Source organism: Sebastes umbrosus, chromosome 2 (genome assembly GCF_015220745.1).
Source record: "Sebastes umbrosus isolate fSebUmb1 chromosome 2, fSebUmb1.pri, whole genome shotgun sequence".
Classification (NCBI taxonomy): Eukaryota; Metazoa; Chordata; class Actinopteri; order Perciformes; family Sebastidae; genus Sebastes; species Sebastes umbrosus.
Genome location: NC_051270.1, coordinates 270,001 through 289,008, shown reverse-complemented (window position 1 = coordinate 289,008; position 19,008 = coordinate 270,001). Strand labels below are relative to the sequence as shown.

Below are 19,008 nucleotides of genomic sequence, written 5' to 3'. Positions count from 1 at the left end.
AGTCTACTACTCGAACATGCGGAAAATAAATTCTTAAACAAAAAAAAATAAAAAAACTTTTTAAACTTTATTTCAATCGTCACATACATGAACTTTGACCTCTGCATTGAACCCATCCTGAGCTTTAGGAGCAGTGGGCTGCTGTGAAGCGCCCAGGATGTAACCTGGGGTTCAGTGTCTTGCTCAACGATACTTGCAGACAGCCGGGGATCGAACCGCCAACCATGTGATTGAAGGACGACCCGCTCTGCCCCCGAGCCAGTCTTACCGAGAAAGTTTTGGCAGAGCAGCAGTTATTGTCTATCAGCTGTAGCATGCTAGTCGGCTTAGCCCATTATCCCGTTAGTCAAACTCAGTGGACAACGTGGACAACGATTTGAGTCTAAATGAACGCCGACATTGTTCAACTGAAGTCGGGTTTATCTGTTGATACATTACTACAAACATTTAATAAACAACGGCATCCCTAAAAGTGCCAATTAGCAGAACAAGACAAAATAGACTGGACGGCAAGTCCTTCTCCCCACAGCAAGAGAAGACTCCAGGTTCAGGCCCGTGGACGACCAGAAGTTCATATCACGGTGTAAAGATGTTGACATCAGTCAGCTATATGTTACCTGGTACGTCACAGTAGTCGAGCGTGACTCTGCGCAGGTATGAAGTGATACTCATGTCGAAGCTCCGCGTCTTCCCTTCGGCTCCCAGCTGGCAGACGCTGAGGGACAGGACGGTCTTCTCCTGGTCCACCTGCCGGGTCAGCTCCAACAGCACCTGAACACACCCCCACACACTACTGTCTCACATGGACGCACTATATAGAACTTCACGCTGTTATAAAGGCTGATGAGTTCACATGACCTGAGACCAGAGAAACAAACAAACCTCTTTGACTTCAAACTTGAAGTGAAGGTCGATGAGTTCCTCCAGAGCCGAGCGCTGGTGATCTTCATCTGTCGACTTCTCACTGGTGTCTTCATCTGAATCTAAAACACAGCAGCAATAAAACAGATTATAACATGATGATAATAATAATTATTTATAATAGTTTAATAGTAATAAACAGATGGACTGTTTTTACTCCCTCAGTTTGTTACATAAATCACTAAATGTAAGAAACAGATCCGTGACTTTACCAGTGGAATGAAAATACATGAAAAGTAATTTTCTATTTGGTAATTCTTTGTTTCAGTATTAGTTTTCATGATTTAACAATGTTAAACAGCCAATCAGAGTGCGGGCAGCACTGACCTGTTTCCAAGGTGTTCAGGAGGGCGTTGTGAAGGCTGAGCGCTCGCGGTCTGGCCTCGGCCAAGGACAGCACCTACATCAGGAAACACGCCCAAATATGGTGATATCAGTCCGGAGCTGCAGTCTCACTGTGATTCCCAACTTCCCCCGTCACTCCTCAAACTTCTCCCATCTCTTCCCTAAACATACCGACAACTTCCCAAAACATTTCTCTTCAATCTTTCAAACTTCTGTCCTTCACTCCCATAACTCCCCTAAAGTCCTCCTTCCAATCTTTTCGTTTGTCCACAACCTTCCCCTGTCACACCCAAAACTTCCATAATCCTGCCCTCACCCCGTCACTCCCCTCCCCTCAACTTGGTACAGAACGCTGAACGCAGAAGTGGGCGTAATCACAGTAGAACCGGATTGTACCAAGTGTACCTTCTCTGTGGGGGTCGAAGGGGGTGAGCCCATGTTGGGCAGCGGGATGCTGTCGACCAGATCCAGAACATTGTGGATCTTCTGGTCTGAGATCTTAACGTGCAGCAGCGGCAGCTCCCCCGACACCTTGAACCTGCAGCACAGACAGCCCAAGATTAGTGACAAAACGTGTACGGGTCAGTCAGCAGGCGAGTCAGCAGACAGACCGGACACCTGTCCACAGGTAAGACTCGTACCTGGGCATCCTGGCGTCCTTCTCCACCATGCACTTGGCCAGCTGGACAGTGAAGTCCATTGGCTGGAGGATGTGTTGGACTGATGAACCCTGCAGCCTAGCTGACTTCCACGCCTCACCTGGAATTCATTTACAACTGATTTAATGAGATATGGACTTCCAAGCAGTTGTGTAGTTGTATATATGTGTGTGTGTGTGTGTGTGTGAGAGTATTACTTGTGTACCTGATTTGCTGTAGAGCACCTGGACTCGTCGTAGCTCCACGTTGTATCTCTCATAAGCTCGATCCATGATTTCCTCCAGAGAGGAGAAGGAGGATGAAGACGAACCACTCTGCTCAACACTGTTCAACTACAAACACACACATGTTCCACCACACTTAACAAACTGAACAAACAGCTGTGTACGCAGGCCAACATCTGGGCAGTGAAAACATCCGACCCTTGTCTTAAACAAGTCAACAAGTTCCCCTTGGGATAATAAAAGTTCTATCTCATCTTAAATGTGTTGTAAAGCCCAAAGAAAAAAACAAACTCTGATAAGACCCATCACCGAAAATAAAAATACAAACTGACCTGTAGGCTGCCGAAGTCTACGATGATGAGGTCCGACTTGTCGCTGTAGAAACCAGACTTTGGTATGAGCAGGTAGGACGGCTTCAGGTCAATCCTCATGTCCAGGACCTTCCTGGTCTCAATGATGTGAGACAAACCTGCAGAGACCAGAATCCATCAGAGTCCTGATGAGGACCAGACTGTCCTCTACAGGAACAACTAAAACCAGTATCCATCAGAGTCCTGATGAGGACCAGACTGTCCTCTACTGGAACAACTGAAACCAGTATCCATCAGAGTCCTGATGAGGACCAGACTGTCCTCTACTGGAACAACTGAAACCAGTATCCTTCAGAGTCCTGATGAGGACCAGACTGTCCTCTACAGGAACAACTGAAACCAGGATCTGATGAAGACCAGACTGTCCTCTACTGGAACAACTGAAACCAGTATCCTTCAGAGTCCTGATGAGGACCAGACTGTCCTCTACAGGAACAACTGAAACCAGGATCTGATGAAGACCAGACTGTCCTCTACTGGAACAACTGAAACCAGATGGCATCACCCGAATTTGTCAATTAACGGAACAAAACAAAGAGAGCCTAGACGGCGAGTCCTTCTCCCCGGAGCGTTCAGGCACTGCAGATTCAGACCGTGCCAAATAATAACTAATGCTGTTTTATCGTTGTGTATGCGACCACACTCGATCAATACATTCATTAAACTGACCTGTGGCAGTTTTATCTTTGATCTCCTCCAGTTTGGAGAGCGTGGCCGAGGTCAGGACCTCCAGATCGAGACCTTTCCCCGTCTTGAAGAAGTCGGCCATACTGTTCACCGTCAGCTGGAGGACAAACAGCAGGAAAACACATTTCACATGTAGGAACATCCTCACCCTGATGATCTGATAAACACATGAAAACCAGACGTGAGAGATCTGATCTGAGGTCAGGTGGCGGGTTCGTGTTTACCGCGTCGTAGATGATCTCGACAGGCTGAGAGTGGACTCTGAGCAGCTGGTCGGCGGCGCTCTCCTCGGGGTTTAACTCGAACACGAAGCTGAGCAGAGAGGAGGACGAGTCTCCAACGGTGGCGATGAGTGAAGGTACCTCGCTCTGCTGCTGTAGACCTGTAACAAACCAGTGCTCCAACGCCGCCTCCACCCTGCAGGAGGACAGACACAACGCAGGGTCAGAGCCCCGGAGCTACAGAGGAGATACAGTAATACATAAATACATGCATTTACATAAAGCAGCATATGTGTCTACTCCCATGTTGATAAGAGGATTAAATACTCAACAAATCTCCCTTTAAGGTTCATTTACAACAGATAAAACATGTACGATTAATTTGCGATTAATCATGATTACATATGGAAGTGATGGTTAATCATCGTAGCGATTACACTACGTTGTTAGGCTGCGTTGTTAGGCTGCGTTGTTAGGCTGTGTTGCTACGCTGCGTTGTTAGGCTGTGTTGCTACGCTGCGTTGTTAGGCTGTGTTGCTACGCTGCGTTGTTACACCACGTTGTTACGCCGCGTTCTTATGCTACGTCTGGGGGGGTAGACACTCACCTGAAGGCCTGAGCTCCAGGTCTCTGAGATATTTTGGTGCTGAGGTCGATCATCTGGACTTTGAGGATCTCTGGGACGTCCGGCTGCTCTCTGACCGTCACCGAGGTCCTGAACAGCTGGAATGTGACGACCACCGCCACGTACTGAACACACACGCACGCACGCACGCACGCACGCACGCACGCACGCACGCACACGCACACACACACACACACACACACACACACACATACACACAAGTTTAACCCAGAAAGTCCTGGTTCTGTTTAAACCAGAAATCCACTTTATCCCATCTAAAGTCCTGCTGGAGTCCAACTGAAGCATATTTCACGTAAAACTGTCCATTGATTCTAGTATTTCTTGTGTAAAAATGTAAAGTTTGTCCAGCTGTTGGTGGAGGAGGCGGAGTCGTGCTGCGGAGACGTTCAGGTGTGTTCTCACCTGTTTGGGTAAAGTCAGGTTGTGAGAGCTGCCGCTGTAGCCGATCGCAGTGTAGAGCTTTTCTTTCTCCTCGGCCGTCATGAGCTCGTCTAACCCCGAACCTGAACACCAGAGGAGACACGTGTCCTCAGTCCACGGCTACATGGGACGTCCAACACCTTAAAGCAGCGGTGGAGTGTAACTAACTACTTTCACTTTAAGTCCGACTCTCTTTCTGACTGACTCTACTGAAGGATAGTTATCTATAGACATCCAGAGATTTATGACTATATGCAGACGACACACATGTATATCCGGATAAAGTGGTGATGAAGTCGTTAACCTGATGGGTCTCGTTGGTTGTTTCCACTTACTCTCCATCTCCTTGATCTCCTCCGGCTCCTGCTCCTCCTTCTTGGCCTTTCTACCGAACAAGCTGCTGAAGAAACCTCCTCCTCCTCCCTGCTTCTGACCCCCCGCCGCCTTCTTCCCCACCACCTTCTGTCCAGACCTGATCACCTGGAGGACGAAGAGGAGGATGAGGAGGAGGAGGAGGAGGAGGAAGAGGAGGAGGAGGAGGAGGAGGAGGAGGAGGAAGAGGAGGAGGAGGAGGAAGAGAAGGAGGAGAGAGGAGAGAGGAGGAGGAGGAGGAGGAAGAAGAGGAGGAGGAGTGAGGAAGAGGAAGAGGAGGAAGAAGAGGAGGAGGATGAGGAGGAGGAGGAAGAGGAGGAGGCGGAGGAGGAAGGGGAGGAGGAGTGAGGAGGAAGAGGAGGAGTGAGGAGGAAGAGGAGGAGGAAGAGGAGGAAGAGGAGGAGGATGAGGAAGAGGAGTGAGGAGGAGGAAGAGGAAGAGGAGGGTCATGTTGTGTTAATGTTCTGTAATGAAAGTGTCGTCTGGTCAGAGGCGGTGTTTACCTCCATGTGGGCCTGCTGGCGGGTTAACGTGATGTTGAAGACGTCCAGAACTTTCTCCAGATCCTGGTGAGACAAACGGACCGTCAGTCATCTCTAACACTGATCTGAGGTCAGAACCATCAGCTCCTTTACAACCCGGGTCCTCTCTTCATCTGGAATATTAGACTGAGTTTGATCTGTAGGCTGAGGTTTAGTCTGATGCTGCTGTAACGTTAATGTGTGACTGTATAACTCAAGCTAACGTTAGCTGGCCGTGCTAGTCACCGTCAGCAGCATCATTTAGCCGTTCAGCACTCTGACTGAATATTCACGTACGGTTTGAGCCTCAGATGTCAGAGAGAACGCCTCGTTAACCAGTTTCTTTATTCTATATGCTTCTATTGTTATGTCATAGTATGTATATTATAAATATGCATACTATTATTACTATTTACTTACTTTTCAGACAATTTTCAGAATTTTTTCGACATTTTTTCGAAAAAAATTGGAAACGTTTTTTGACAGTTTTTTAAAAAAATGTTCAGACATTTGTCAGACTTTTTTTGGTTATTTTTTTTCGAAAATTTTTGGTACATTTTTCAGATTTCTTTTTTAGGACATGGCAGGGGAACAGATCAGAGATCAGTGCTTTTTGAATTTATTGTTGGTGCAACCAGCTACACAGCAACTCTTCAGCGAAGCGTTACAGCACCTGGATGTGTCGATCGTTGTCCTGGCTCGGCTTGCTCTGGCTCAGCAGTTTGGCCTTGTAGGCGGCCTTGTAGGCCTTCAGGTTCTCTCGGTGCCGTCTGATGCTGGACCAGGTCCACATGCGACTGAAGCGTCTGATGTGGACCTCCAGAATGCTGTTGAAGCCGTACCGCCACCTGGTACAGGTACAGAAAACAAACGCACCCCAAAACTGTTAGAGGTCAAACACAGGTTCTACACATCTGGCCATGTTGTTACCTGTTTTTACCACCATGTTTTACAACTCTTAATATTTATTTAATAAATAAATAAATACAATTAGAAGTTCCCGTTTTATTACTGCCAGATATTAATGACACCGTGTTCATTCCTCCAGCGCCGCCGTCAGGCGCTAACAGGACAGTCAGATTAACTCTGTGTCCTCTCTCACGTCGAGGTTTGTGTTGAACTGACCAGAGTTTGGCGTTGCGGTGGACGGGGGCCTCCGGCCTGAACTTCCTGTAGGGGGCGTTCTTCACCATGCAGTCGATGGACTCCAGCAGCTCCACCATGGTCAGGTACTGCAGAGGAGCACAACACGTCAACACACCTGGACAGGACTCCAGGCGAGCACCAGAGAACTACAGTGTGTGTCTCCCGTGGTGTTACCTGTGGTTTGGTCATCTCTATGGCGATGTTCTGGACCTCCAGGTGGAGGTTTGCTTTCGGCGTCTTCAGCTCCAGCTCGGCGTTCGGGTTGATGCACATTTTAGCCGAAGCGAAGATCGGCTTGAAAACTACAAACAAACAACGTGAGCGACCAATCAGTGAAGAGGATGAGCTGATATTGATAAAACACCCAGCTGATAATCAATACATCATTTAATGTATCTATGTGCAGTTTTACACTACGGTCATATATTACATTACATTACATTAAATTATATTATAGTATTTTATTTTATATTGTTTTATATTATATTATATTATATTATATTATGTGATGATGAACTCACTGTACTGATAGTGAGGAAGCTCCTGATCTTTACTGCTGATCCCACACTTCAACTGATTCTGGAGGAGGAAGAGGAAGAGGAGGAGGAGGAGGAGGAGGAGGAGGAGGAGCAAGAAGAGGAGGAGGAGGAGGAGGAGGAGGAGGAGGAGGAGGAGGAAGAGAAGGAGGAGGAAAAGGAAGAGGAAGAGGAGGAGGAGGAAGAGGAGGAGGAGGAGGAAGAGGAGGAGGAGGAGGAGCAAGAAGAGGAGGAGGAGGAGGAGGAGGAGGAGGAGGAAGAGAAGGAGGAGGAAAAGGAAGAGGAAGAGGAGGAGGAGGAAGAGGAGGAGGAGGAGGAGGAAGAGGGGGAGGAAGAAGAGGAGGAGCAGGAGGAGGAGGAGGAAGAAGAGGAGGAAGAGGATCATTAGTTGCAGTAGAGAGAATAAAAACAGAAACAGTGAATGTGATGAAGAACTGGATTAAACATTTCATCAACTGACAGTCTGACAGGAAGTGATGTCATAAACATGTCATCAAACCCTAAAAACATCATCTAAACATGATGACGTATAAAACACAACAACACCATGTTTAATATTAATAAAAGCATAAACACTTATTCATGTGGAGGGAGCCGACTGTATGTATGTATATATATATATATATATATATATATACATACATACATACATACAGGTATTCATACTGTATATATATATATACATAAAACAAGACAAGGCGGCATCAACTCACCACGATGTCTTCCCATGATCCTTTGTAAAAGATGGGACTGTTGACGTTCCAGTAGGCGCAGAGACAGTCCAGACGGCCGAGCTGACACACACACACACACAAACACACAAACACACACACACACGCAAATAAACACAGAAACACATTAAAACGATAGAAAACAACAGTCACACAGGCTGACTGTTTCTCCATCGCTTCATCAAACCCACTGTGACACGGACCAATCAGATTACAGAACACTGTGACACGGACCAATCAGATTACAGAAGGCTGTGACACGGACCAATCAGATTACAGAACACTGTGACACGGACCAATCAGATTACAGAAGGCTGTGACACGAACATTCAACTGTTAGCTCATTTTAATACTTTTAGGACATCATGATTTAAATGAGGGATTTTTAAGTGTTCCTACTGGGAATTGATTCATTCATTTTAAAGAAACGTCTGAAAAATGTCTGAAAAAAAGTTGTAAAAAAATGTCAGAAAAAACATACAAAGTTCTTGAAAAATGTCCAGAAAAAGTTTTTAAAATGTCAGAAAAAGTGTGAAAAAAAAGTTCGAAAAAAAGTTTCAAGATATGTCCAAAAAATAGTTTACAAAAAGTCCGAAAAATGTACAAAAATAAGTTTCAAAGAAATGTCATTAAAAAGTCAAAAAAGTCAGAAAAAAAGTTTAAAAAAATGTCAGAAAATTGTTAAATCTTTTTTTTTTAAAAAGTCAAAAAAAGAAGATAATGATTTAAATGAGGGCTTTTTAAGTATCTTCGCTGAGAAGTTGATTTATATCCTCTGATTTACAGACGTCTCTTTATACATCCATGGACACAGGCTCAGTGATGTCCTCAGTCCAAAATGGCGGCAGCGCTACCGCAGCGCCATCTAGCGGCTGTTGTCAAAAGGGCACCAGGTTTCGTCTCTAAACTTCTACTCTGACTATGAGAATCAAGTTTGTAGTTCACATGACGAGTTAATTTACTGCAGCAGAAACACAGTTTGAGAGCGAGCAGAGCGTCCGTCACCTTATAGATGATCTTTGCTGCTTCGTTCAGGATGCAAGACTTCCAGTTTTCATCGGTGGTCTGAAAGATAAACAACAACATTAACGAGTCCATCACACCTGAGACAGGTGAGTGAGTGTGTGTGAGTGTGTGAGAGAGAGAGAGAGAGTGAGTGAGTGAGTGAGTGAGTGAGTGTGTGTGTGTGTGTGTGTGTGTGTGTGTGTGTGTGTGTGTGTGAGAGAGTGTGTGTGCGTGCGTGCGTGCGTGTGTGTGTGTGAGAGTGTGTGTGTGTGTGTGTGTGCGTGCGTGTGTGAGAGTGTGTGTGTGTGTGTGTGTGTGTGTGTGTGCGTGCGTGAGTGTGTGTGTGTGTGTGAGAGTGTGTGTGTGTGTGTGTGTGTGTGTGTGCGTGCGTGCGTGTGTGGTGTGTGTGTGAGAGTGTGTGTGTGTGTGTGTGTGTGTTACCTGCAGGCTGAGCTCTGACAGGGTGACTCCCACAGAGAGGGGGCGCTGTGGGTCTGACAGCTGAAACAGAACGTCACCTGTCCGTCAATGACATCACACTGAACAGCTGACTGTCAAAAACACAGAACCTCAACCTCAACCTAGACTAGAACCAGAACCTGGACCTGGACCTGGACCTGGACCTGGACCAGTACTCACGTCGTCCTCGTAGCGCAGGTGGATGCTGCTGATCTTCACCTGCAGGTTTTTGATCACCTGAGTCGCCAGTTTCTCCGCAAACGAGTCCTTCTTCTCCTCCTGAGGCTTTTCTGGAAGACACACGGGGCTATGAAGAGACCTGAGTCCTGAGTCCTGATCCCTGAGTCCTGAGACCTGAGACCTGAGTCCTGAGACCTGATCCCTGAGTCCTGAGACCTGATACCTGAGTCCTGAGACCTGATCCCTGAGTCCTGAGACCTGATACCTGAGTCCTGAGACCTGAGTCCTGAGTCCTGAGACCTGAGACCTGAGTCCTGAGACCTGATCCCTGAGTCCTGAGACCTGATACCTGAGTCCTGAGACCTGATCCCTGAGTCCTGAGACCTGATACCTGAGTCCTGAGACCTGAGTCCTGAGTCCTGAGACCTGAGTCCTGAGACCTGATACCTGAGACCAGGAGGTCTGTCAGACCTGATCAGACTATGCATCCACAGACTGATGTGAAACTAACGTGTGGATGTTAGATTTAGTTTTATTTTTTAAATAAATTAAATTGGATTTAAATATATTTACTATAATAATCATAATAATAATAATTATTATGATTATTATATAATTATTATTATCATTATATAATAATGATAATAATATAATAATAATAATCATAATTATAATAATAATAATTATTATCATTATATATTATATATAGATATTATCATAATATCTGTATAAAGTGTTCCTCAGTCGGAGCTGTAGAGTGATGTAACAGTCAGTCTGAGCTGTAGAGTGATGTAACAGTCAGTCTGAGCTGTAGAGTGATGTAACAGTCAGTCTGAGCTGTAGAGTGATGTAACGGTCAGTCTGAGCTGTAGAGTGATGTAACGGTCAGTCTGAGCTGTAGAGTGATGTAACGGTCAGTCTGAGCTGTAGAGTGATGTAACAGTCAGTCTGAGCTGTAGAGTGATGTAACAGTCAGTCTGAGCTGTAGAGTGATGTAACAGTCAGTCTGAGCTGTAGAGTGATGTAACGGTCAGTCTGAGCTGTAGAGTGATGTAACGGTCAGTCTGAGCTGTAGAGTGATGTAACGGTCAGTCTGAGCTGTAGAGTGATGTAACGGTCAGTCGTGAGCTGTAGAGTGATGTAAACGGTCAGTCTGAGCTGTAGAGTGATGTAACGGTCAGTCTGAGCTGTAGAGTGATGTAACCGGTCAGTCTGAGCTGTAGAGTGATGTAACGGTCAGTCGGAGCTGTAGAGTGATGTAACGGTCAGTCTGAGCTGTAGAGTGATGTAACGGTCAGTCGGAGCTGTAGAGTGATGTAACAGTCAGTCGGAGTCAGTCCAGCAGGTGTGACAGGGTGAAGGTAAGGACCTTACCTGCTCTGTTGTCGTGCCGTTTCAGCTTCTTCAAACCTTTTTTAGGGTTTTTATGTTTCTTACTTCCTTTGGGGACTTTGGCAGCGTTAAAGACAGAGACGGCAGTTAGTGACAGAAAAGCCCGAAAACGCAGAGAGAGGAAGCAGGAAGCAGGTTTAACGAACATGTTTAACAGGGTGACACACGGGGAGAACAGCTCCACATAAATCAGACTCTGTGGGGGTTTCAGTCCAAAATGGCGGCAGCGCTGCCGCGGTGTCATCTAGCGGCTGTTGTTCAACAAGCAGCAGAGCTTCATCCCTTTGCTTCTGGACTGTTCCAGCTCTGAGAGGAACTGTTAGCAGAAGATAAACCTGAAGGGTTCAACTTCAACACTGTGTTGACTGAGTGTGTGTGTGTGTGTGTGTGTGTGTGTGTGTGTGTGTGTGTGTGTGTGTGTGTGTGTGTGTGTGTGCGTGGGTGTGTGTGTGTTACAGTGTGTGTGTGTGTGTGTGTGTTACCGTTGTGAGGCTCCCGGTAAACAACACTCTCCAGGCCGAACAGCAGATCTCCAGTTTGAGACGCTGACAGCAAACGCAGCATGAACAGCACAGACAGCATGTTAGTTCTTCATTCATTCACTCACTCACTCGTTCGTTCATTCATTCATTCATTCACTCACTCACTCATTCATTCACTCGTTTGTTCGTTCGTTCGTTCGTTCACTCACTCACTCACTCATTCATTAATTCTTTCGTTCGTTCGTTCGTTCGTTCACTCATTCATTCTTTCGTTCGTTCATTCTTTCGTTCACTCATTCATTCACTCACTCATTCTTTCATTCATTCATTTATTATCTCCACCAAGGCCGAAGGTCTAGGAAGGAGGTCATGTTTTAACCGGCGTTGGTTTGTCCGTTTGGAGGATTACTCCAAAGGTCCGTGATGGATTTGAATGAAATGTTTTGGAGGGGTGAGGTGCGGCACAATGAACAATTCATCCGGCTTCGGGATTTTTTTTAATAACTCGGCTCAGCCTGTGCCTTAACACCACAGGCTTTAGGACACGCGCAGTGTGACTGATGACTCCTTCTGCCAGCTTTCCTCATTAAACACGGTGACATCACAGTTTACTTCGACCAAAGCACCTCTTGGTGACTGTTACAGAGAGAGACGACGACGCGTCAGGTGAGTTTCATTTTGTTTCTGACCACTTCCACTGAAGTCATTTGTGCCGCTGTGTCTCGAAAGTACGGAAGCCCTGAAAGGCAAGCGAGAAAGTTTTTTTCTGGTGATCTTAATGTAAAAAAATGTTTTGCCAGGATCATTCTTGTAAGTTTTTTTTTTTTCCTGTGTGGAAACAAGTGGAAACAAAATTAATTAGATTTTTCTTAGTTGCTGTTTTATTTTTGCCTTTTTGTGAAAACAGGTGAAAAAAAATGTTAGGCTGATTTTTGAAGTGTTTGTTGTTGTAATACTTATTTTGACCACCAGAGGGCACCACTACCTCACATTCTAAGTAATGCAGGTTTCTTCCAGGTGAGTTTTAATTTCTCCATGCACTCTAAACACAAAGTATACTGGCATACTGGTTGCACCCATCAGCCTAAATAAAAAAAAAAACAATTTCTTCCATCTGTTTTCACTCAAAAGGCAAAGAGAAAAAGTGAGTTAGATCAATTTTATTTCACCTGTTTTCACAAAGAGGCAAAAATAAAACAGTAACTAAGAAAAATCTGCCCGTGTAACTTACAGAAATATCAGCCTGACCTTTTTTCCAACCGTTTCACAGAAAAAAAGGAACTTAGAAATATTATCCTGGCTTTTTTTTTCACCTGTTCTTAAGTCATAAACACAGGAGAGAAAATAATTTAGATCAGACTTAGAAAATGGATCACTAGGAAAATAGAATAAATTCTCTCTTGCCTTTCAGGGCTTCCGTATAACGTCATTGCTGAACAGAGACAGAACAAGACAGGAGACAGTAGACAGAACTACACTCTGAAAATATAATATAACATCCAGCTATCAGTCGTACTTTACTACGAACCAGGTTAACACCGACGTTAGAAAAAAACACTTTCAGAGTTTACACGAGAGAAAATCAGCAGAAAGCTTCAAATCAGCAGCAGAGAGCAGAGAGGAGGCTGAAGAACAGAAACCAGGTGAGTCAGAGGTCAGAGGTCAGCCTGTCTCACCTCTGCATGCAGCCATCTGTAGCGCCTCCTCGATGCGTTGCAGCTCCTTCTGCTTGGTCTCCTGCTGGTAGCGCTCCTCTTTCGCCGCATCGTACTTTATCGCTACGACAAAAGAAATACAAATCAATCAAAAAGAGTTTCTGTTCCGCCGACCTGCTGCTGACGATGACGCCGCGTCCAGCCACCGTCGGCAGAACCGGAACAACACCGGTTATTCACACCTGTCAGTGGTAAGTGGTTAGCCCTGATGCTAATGCTAACGCCAGCGATGAGACGGCCTACAGAGAGGAGGTCATCTTGTTGCCAGGACAACAGCCTCCATCTCAACATCAGCAAAACTAAGGAGCTCCAGGTACAGTAAACACCTGTATATATATATCATATACTGTGTATATCAGGGCTGTCAAAGTTAACGCCATAATAACACGTCAGCGCAGATTCATTTCTGTTAACTTGTTTAACTCTAGACCATGAAGAGAACCAGATGAATCATCATCCACTTCTAGGGACTTTTACTTTGTTAAACCTCTAAATGAATCCAGTAAAATGTTTGATTCTCAGCATGTATGTAGTCAGAGACGTCCTGAAGTCAAATCTATCAGGATCATTGGCAGGAATTATTGATTATCCAGCAACCCAGAAATCAAAGAATAAAGACATTTCCCTCACAGATTAGTGGGATTCTCTTTTTAATTTATAATGTTTTATACTTCTGATGAATATAATCCATCAATCTTATTTCCATAGATGTATTTTGTATATACAGTTCCCTTTGTTAACACCTTATTTTGAAAAGCGAGAGCGACGGCCGGCTCCACCGCAACGTTACCGCCATACCATAACGTTACCGCCATACCATAGCGTTACCGCCATACCATAACGTTACCGCCATACCATAGCGTTACCGCCATACCATAACGTTACCACCATACCATAGCGTTACCGCCATACCATAGCGTTACCGCCATACCATAACGTTACCACCATACCATAGCGTTACCGCCATACCATAGCGTTACCGCCATACCATAACGTTACCACCATACCATAGCGTTACCGCCATACCATAGCGTTACCGCCATACCATAACGTTACCACCATACCATAGCGTTACCGCCATACCATAACGTTACCACCATACCATAGCGTTACCGCCATACCATAACGTTACCACCATACCATAGCGTTACCGCCATACCATAGCGTTACCGCCATACCATAACGTTTCCTGCTAACTTTTTCTGACTTTTTTTCTGCCATATTTCGGACTTTTGCTCGAACGTATTTTGGTCTCTTATTGGCCTTATATCGGGCATATTTCAGACTTTTTAAAAATAATTTCCAGACATATTTTGGCTTTTTTTCAGCCCTCGTTTTGACTTATTTTCTGACATATTTTGTCCTTTTTTAGAAGTTAGCATGCAGCTTTAGCTCTGCTCTGTCTAGCTCTGCTTTTCCTGTCAATGTGTGAAACCCAAAGTGTTTCCATCCTTTACTGGATGTGTAGTGTTTACCACGCTGGATTTAACATGTGAGGGTGCAGGTCGTATCCACGACGACACTCCAACGTTTTAGACTTTGTTCTTTTGGTCCTAAAGAAAATTCCCAAAAATGTTCTAAAGATTTCCTAAAGATGTCGGAAAAAATGTCTGAAAATGTCCGAAAATATGTCTGAAAAAGGCTGAAGAAAGGCCGACATATATCCAAAACTAATTCAGAAAAACTTTCCTAAAAATGTCTGAGAAAATACCAAAAAAAAAATCTGACGAATGTTGTAAAAATGTACAAAAGTGGGCCAAAGAAAGGCAGAAAAAAAGTCTGACATATGTCCAAAAGAAATCCGATAAAATATCTGAAAAATGTAAATAACAAAAAAAGAAAATCCATAAAAAGTGAAAAATGGAATGGAAACAGGAATTTTTTCGGATTTATGTCAGCCTTTCTTCAGAGGAAAAGGCTGACATAAATCCGAAAAAATTCCCATTTCGGCTCGCTGTGGTTTATTTTGGTTGACGGATACGGATACGTATATATATATATATATATATATATATATGTAACATTGGCAGTAACTATACTGCAGTAGTAGTACTAGTAGTACTCTGACTGTGTATTACTCCTCTCACAACAATAAAAGCATTATTGCTGGCATTAAAACATCTATTTCAAGATCGTAAAAACCAACACACATGTATCTGTAAACAGGGAAATGAAAATCCTTTGCAGACTTTTTATAACCGTTCTAACCTTTGAGCTCGGGGGGGATATCAAGTCATTTTGAGTCAAAGTCCAACTGAAGTCACGAGTCAGACGGGTCGTTTCATGAAGCACCATCTCACCGACACTCTGATACCAGTAGATCCTCCCAGAACATCCCAGAATAAGACTGAAGCAACCAGTACACTTCTAATCCCAGATTAGAAACCAGCTACGTCTACATGAAACCATCACAGCTCTGAAATACAGAAGGTTCCAGAGAAGGAGAGGTAGAGGAGAGAGAGAGCTGACCGCGGGGCTGCACGACGTGGTTTCACTGATCCATCTGCCATCTAACACGTTCACAGTAAAAGCTCTCCAGCAAAGAGGGCTTATTATTATTATTATTATTATTATTATTATGATGTAGAGGTCGTGCAGCCCCGACAGGAAGCACAGAGACCGGATCGGACATGAACCTGAACCACCACCTCTGAACCTCGGCGTCTTACCGTTATATGGACACGTTATCAACTGAGATCCAGCTGGAACACACACACACACACACACACACACACACACACACACACAACACACACTCCTCCGTCATAAATAATGTCACTGTCAGCTGATAAGACGAGCCAATCAGCTGGCTCCGTTCTCCAGGTTACTGGAATCAGTCTCACTATTATAAATCTTTATAAAACCTGGATGAACAGAACAGTTCCTGTGATCAGAGCAAACATTCCTAACGTGAGGATAAACAGAGGACAATGGACGGGTGGACAGCTGTGTCCATGTTTGACGGACACGGAGCCCTCTCTGCAGAGCCTCCTGATCAATTCTTTGTGTGATGTTGAAGAAATGTGGGTTCCTTTGGAAACATATCCTGTAGAAGAAACTCTGTGATAACGCTTCATTTAACAGCTCCGCAAACTTCATGGTAATCAGGTGATAATTAGCAGGTTATCAATATGAAATTACCCCCAATGTTTACCTCAACATTTATCAGAAATGACGTTATTATAAACATGATTTAACCATTAGATGCTAAAATAGCATCTAATGGTTAAAATAGGGCCCTGAGGCTGAGGAGCGGCTGCTCTTCATCAGACACTTCTGATCACCACTGTGTGACTTATTGTGTAACTCAGGAGTCAACTCTCTTCAGCTCCTCTCCAGAGGCTCCCTGAGGAGTTTATACATGGAAATGAATAACTGTTCTTTGTCTACATTTTCATTTTCATTTATCATTGTTGTAGGTCTATGGTACGACGGTACGACGGAGTATTAGGGCCACTTTGAGGAAAAAAATAATTTGAGATTTAGAGAATAAAGTCATAATATTATAAAGTAGTAATTTTCCGTGCTATTTTCTTTTTTTCTCGTTAAGTTACGACTTTATTCTCGTAATATTGCGACTTTTTTTCTCGTTATATTACGACTTTTTTTCTCGTAAAGTTACGACTTTTTCTCGCAGTTACGACTTTTTTCTCGTAAAGTTATGACTTTATTCTCGTAAAGTTACGACTTTTTTTCTCGTTATATTACGACTTTTTTTCTCGTAATATTACGACTTTTTTCTCGTAAAGTTACGACTTTTTCTCGCAAAGTTACGACTTTATTCTCGTAAAGTTACGACTTTTTTTCTCGTTATATTACGACTTTTTTTCTCGTAATATTACAACTTTTTTTCTCGTAAAGTTATGACTTTTTTCTCGTAAAGTTACGACTTTTCTCGTAAAGTTACGACTTTTTTCTCGTAAAGTTACGACTTTTTTCTCATAAAGATACAACTTTTTTCTCGTAAAGATACGACTTTTTTTCTCGTAAAGTTACGACTTTTTTCTCATAAAGATACAACTTTTTTCTCGTAAAGATACGACTTTTTTTCTCGTAAAGTTACGACTTTTTTCTCGTAATATTACGACTTTTTTTCTTTTAAAGTTATGACTTTATTCCCGTAAAGTTACGACTTTTTTTCTCGTAAAGTTGTGACTTTATTGTGTAAATCTCAGATGTTTTTTCCCTCAATGTGGTCCTAATACTCCGTAGTACATTGTCTCTTTGTCCCTCACTGCATTAGACTTATATACTATAAACTGAGTTACCTTCATCACAATGATCACATGTTTTGCGGCCTGGAAATGTATTAAATAAATTACCAGCTATAGCGGAATATAATTATTAAATAATGTTTATAATAAAGTAATTTTCTATAAGTTTTGAGGTAAATATTGGGGGTAATTTGTCAGTAATTCCAAAGAAACTTACTTGTTAATTATCACCTGATTACTAAATGAAGCGTTTCCTGACAGAGACGTGTGGTGATGGAGACACGCTGTCAGCAGACGGAGCTCTGTCATTAATTCATTAAATACTGAACCTGATGCGTTAATATCAGTAGAGTCTGCCGTCCGTCCGGAGACGTGACGGACGGACGGACATGTACGGGACGGTTTCACTTACTGGCTCCGGGGACGACCAGCAGGTACAGACCGTCCAACGTGGCGACCACGGCATCGTTGTAGAGATTCTTCCAGGGAATCTTCAACGTCAGCTTCCCTGGAAACACAAACAGGAAGTCCCCGCCAGCTGTTTATTACATCACTTTATCACTTTATCATCAGTTTTGGGATTTGATGCACGTGGACACGAAGCTCCGTCTTGTCCAGTAATGTCTGTCCTCTTCCTCCCTTACTGACTGAAACTTTGATTTAGGGCTGATTTACCTTTAAAGCACTTCATGGCCCCAGATTATATTATATATATATTATATTATATATTATATTATATTATGAAGGCTGTTTAAGTTAACGCCATAATGACGTGTTAACGCAAGTTCCTTTTAACGCCACTAATTTATTTACCTCAACTTGTGATTTTTAGGTTGTAGCGGCTCAGTTCTAAAGCTAGAGTGAAGATACTGGTGTCATAGTAAACTATAAAACCTGATGAATCCACGCTCCAAACTTACACTACATTTTGGCGAGGAAAAACTGTCATGGACATTTTCACATTATTATATTATATTAAATGATTATATTATATATTACATCAAATTATCATATCATATATTATGTCACATTAATATATTATATAATATATCACATTATTATATATAATGTCACTATTATATTATATATTATATCACATTATTATATATAATGTCACTATTATATTATATATTATATCACATTATTATATATTATGTCACATTACTATAATATATATTATATCACATTATTATATATAATGTCACTATTATATTATATATTATATCACATTATTATATATTATGTCACACCATTATAATATATATTATATCACATTATTATATATAATGTCACTATTATAGTATATATTATATCACATTATTATATATTATATCACATTATTATATATTTTATATCACATTATTATATATTTTATATCACATTATTATATATTATGTCACTATTATAATATATATCATATCACACCATAATATATTTTATATCACATTATTATATCACATTTTATATATTATATAATATTATATATTATATCACATTATTATATATTATATCACTATTATATTATATATTATATCACATTATTATATATTATATAACATTATTATATATTATATCACATTATTATATATTTTATATCACATTATTATATATTTTATATCACATTATTATATATTATGTCACTATTATAATATATATCATATCACACCATAATATATTTTATATCACATTATTATATCACATTTTATATATTATATAATATTATATATTATATCACATTATTATATATTATATCACTATTAT

General features: G+C 42.4%; 1 protein-coding gene across 5 annotated transcripts in view; it reads right to left on the bottom strand.

The window, feature by feature from the left end:
* Nucleotides 1–588: 588 nt before the first annotated feature.
* LOC119481472 (vacuolar protein sorting-associated protein 13C-like) overlaps nt 589–19,008 on the bottom strand; it is a 23,373-nt gene continuing 4,953 nt past the window's right edge. The window contains exons 4-28 of one of the 5 annotated variants that reach the window (XM_037758433.1): nt 17,660–17,755; nt 12,995–13,096; nt 11,319–11,381; nt 10,819–10,893; nt 9,445–9,554; nt 9,247–9,306; nt 8,806–8,865; nt 7,783–7,863; nt 7,055–7,112; nt 6,708–6,835; nt 6,513–6,619; nt 6,061–6,235; nt 5,370–5,432; nt 4,830–4,974; nt 4,477–4,577; nt 4,036–4,178; nt 3,432–3,624; nt 3,190–3,304; nt 2,482–2,618; nt 2,131–2,257; nt 1,908–2,025; nt 1,672–1,804; nt 1,249–1,321; nt 883–983; nt 589–771 (exon numbers count right to left, since the gene is read on the bottom strand). In XM_037758433.1, coding sequence (XP_037614361.1) covers nt 607–771; nt 883–983; nt 1,249–1,321; nt 1,672–1,804; nt 1,908–2,025; nt 2,131–2,257; nt 2,482–2,618; nt 3,190–3,304; nt 3,432–3,624; nt 4,036–4,178; nt 4,477–4,577; nt 4,830–4,974; nt 5,370–5,432; nt 6,061–6,235; nt 6,513–6,619; nt 6,708–6,835; nt 7,055–7,112; nt 7,783–7,863; nt 8,806–8,865; nt 9,247–9,306; nt 9,445–9,554; nt 10,819–10,893; nt 11,319–11,381; nt 12,995–13,096; nt 17,660–17,755 — 2,729 coding nt within the window. In that variant the 3' untranslated portion in view covers nt 589–606. Of the gene's footprint in view, nt 772–882; nt 984–1,248; nt 1,322–1,671; nt 1,805–1,907; nt 2,026–2,130; nt 2,258–2,481; nt 2,619–3,189; nt 3,305–3,431; nt 3,625–4,035; nt 4,179–4,476; nt 4,578–4,829; nt 4,975–5,369; nt 5,433–6,060; nt 6,236–6,512; nt 6,620–6,707; nt 6,836–7,054; nt 7,113–7,782; nt 7,864–8,805; nt 8,866–9,246; nt 9,307–9,444; nt 9,555–10,818; nt 10,894–11,318; nt 11,382–12,994; nt 13,097–15,702; nt 15,736–17,659; nt 17,756–19,008 lie in introns of all 5 variants that reach the window. The other 4 variants (XM_037758467.1, XM_037758447.1, XM_037758439.1 and 1 more) reach the window with 4 other exon arrangements.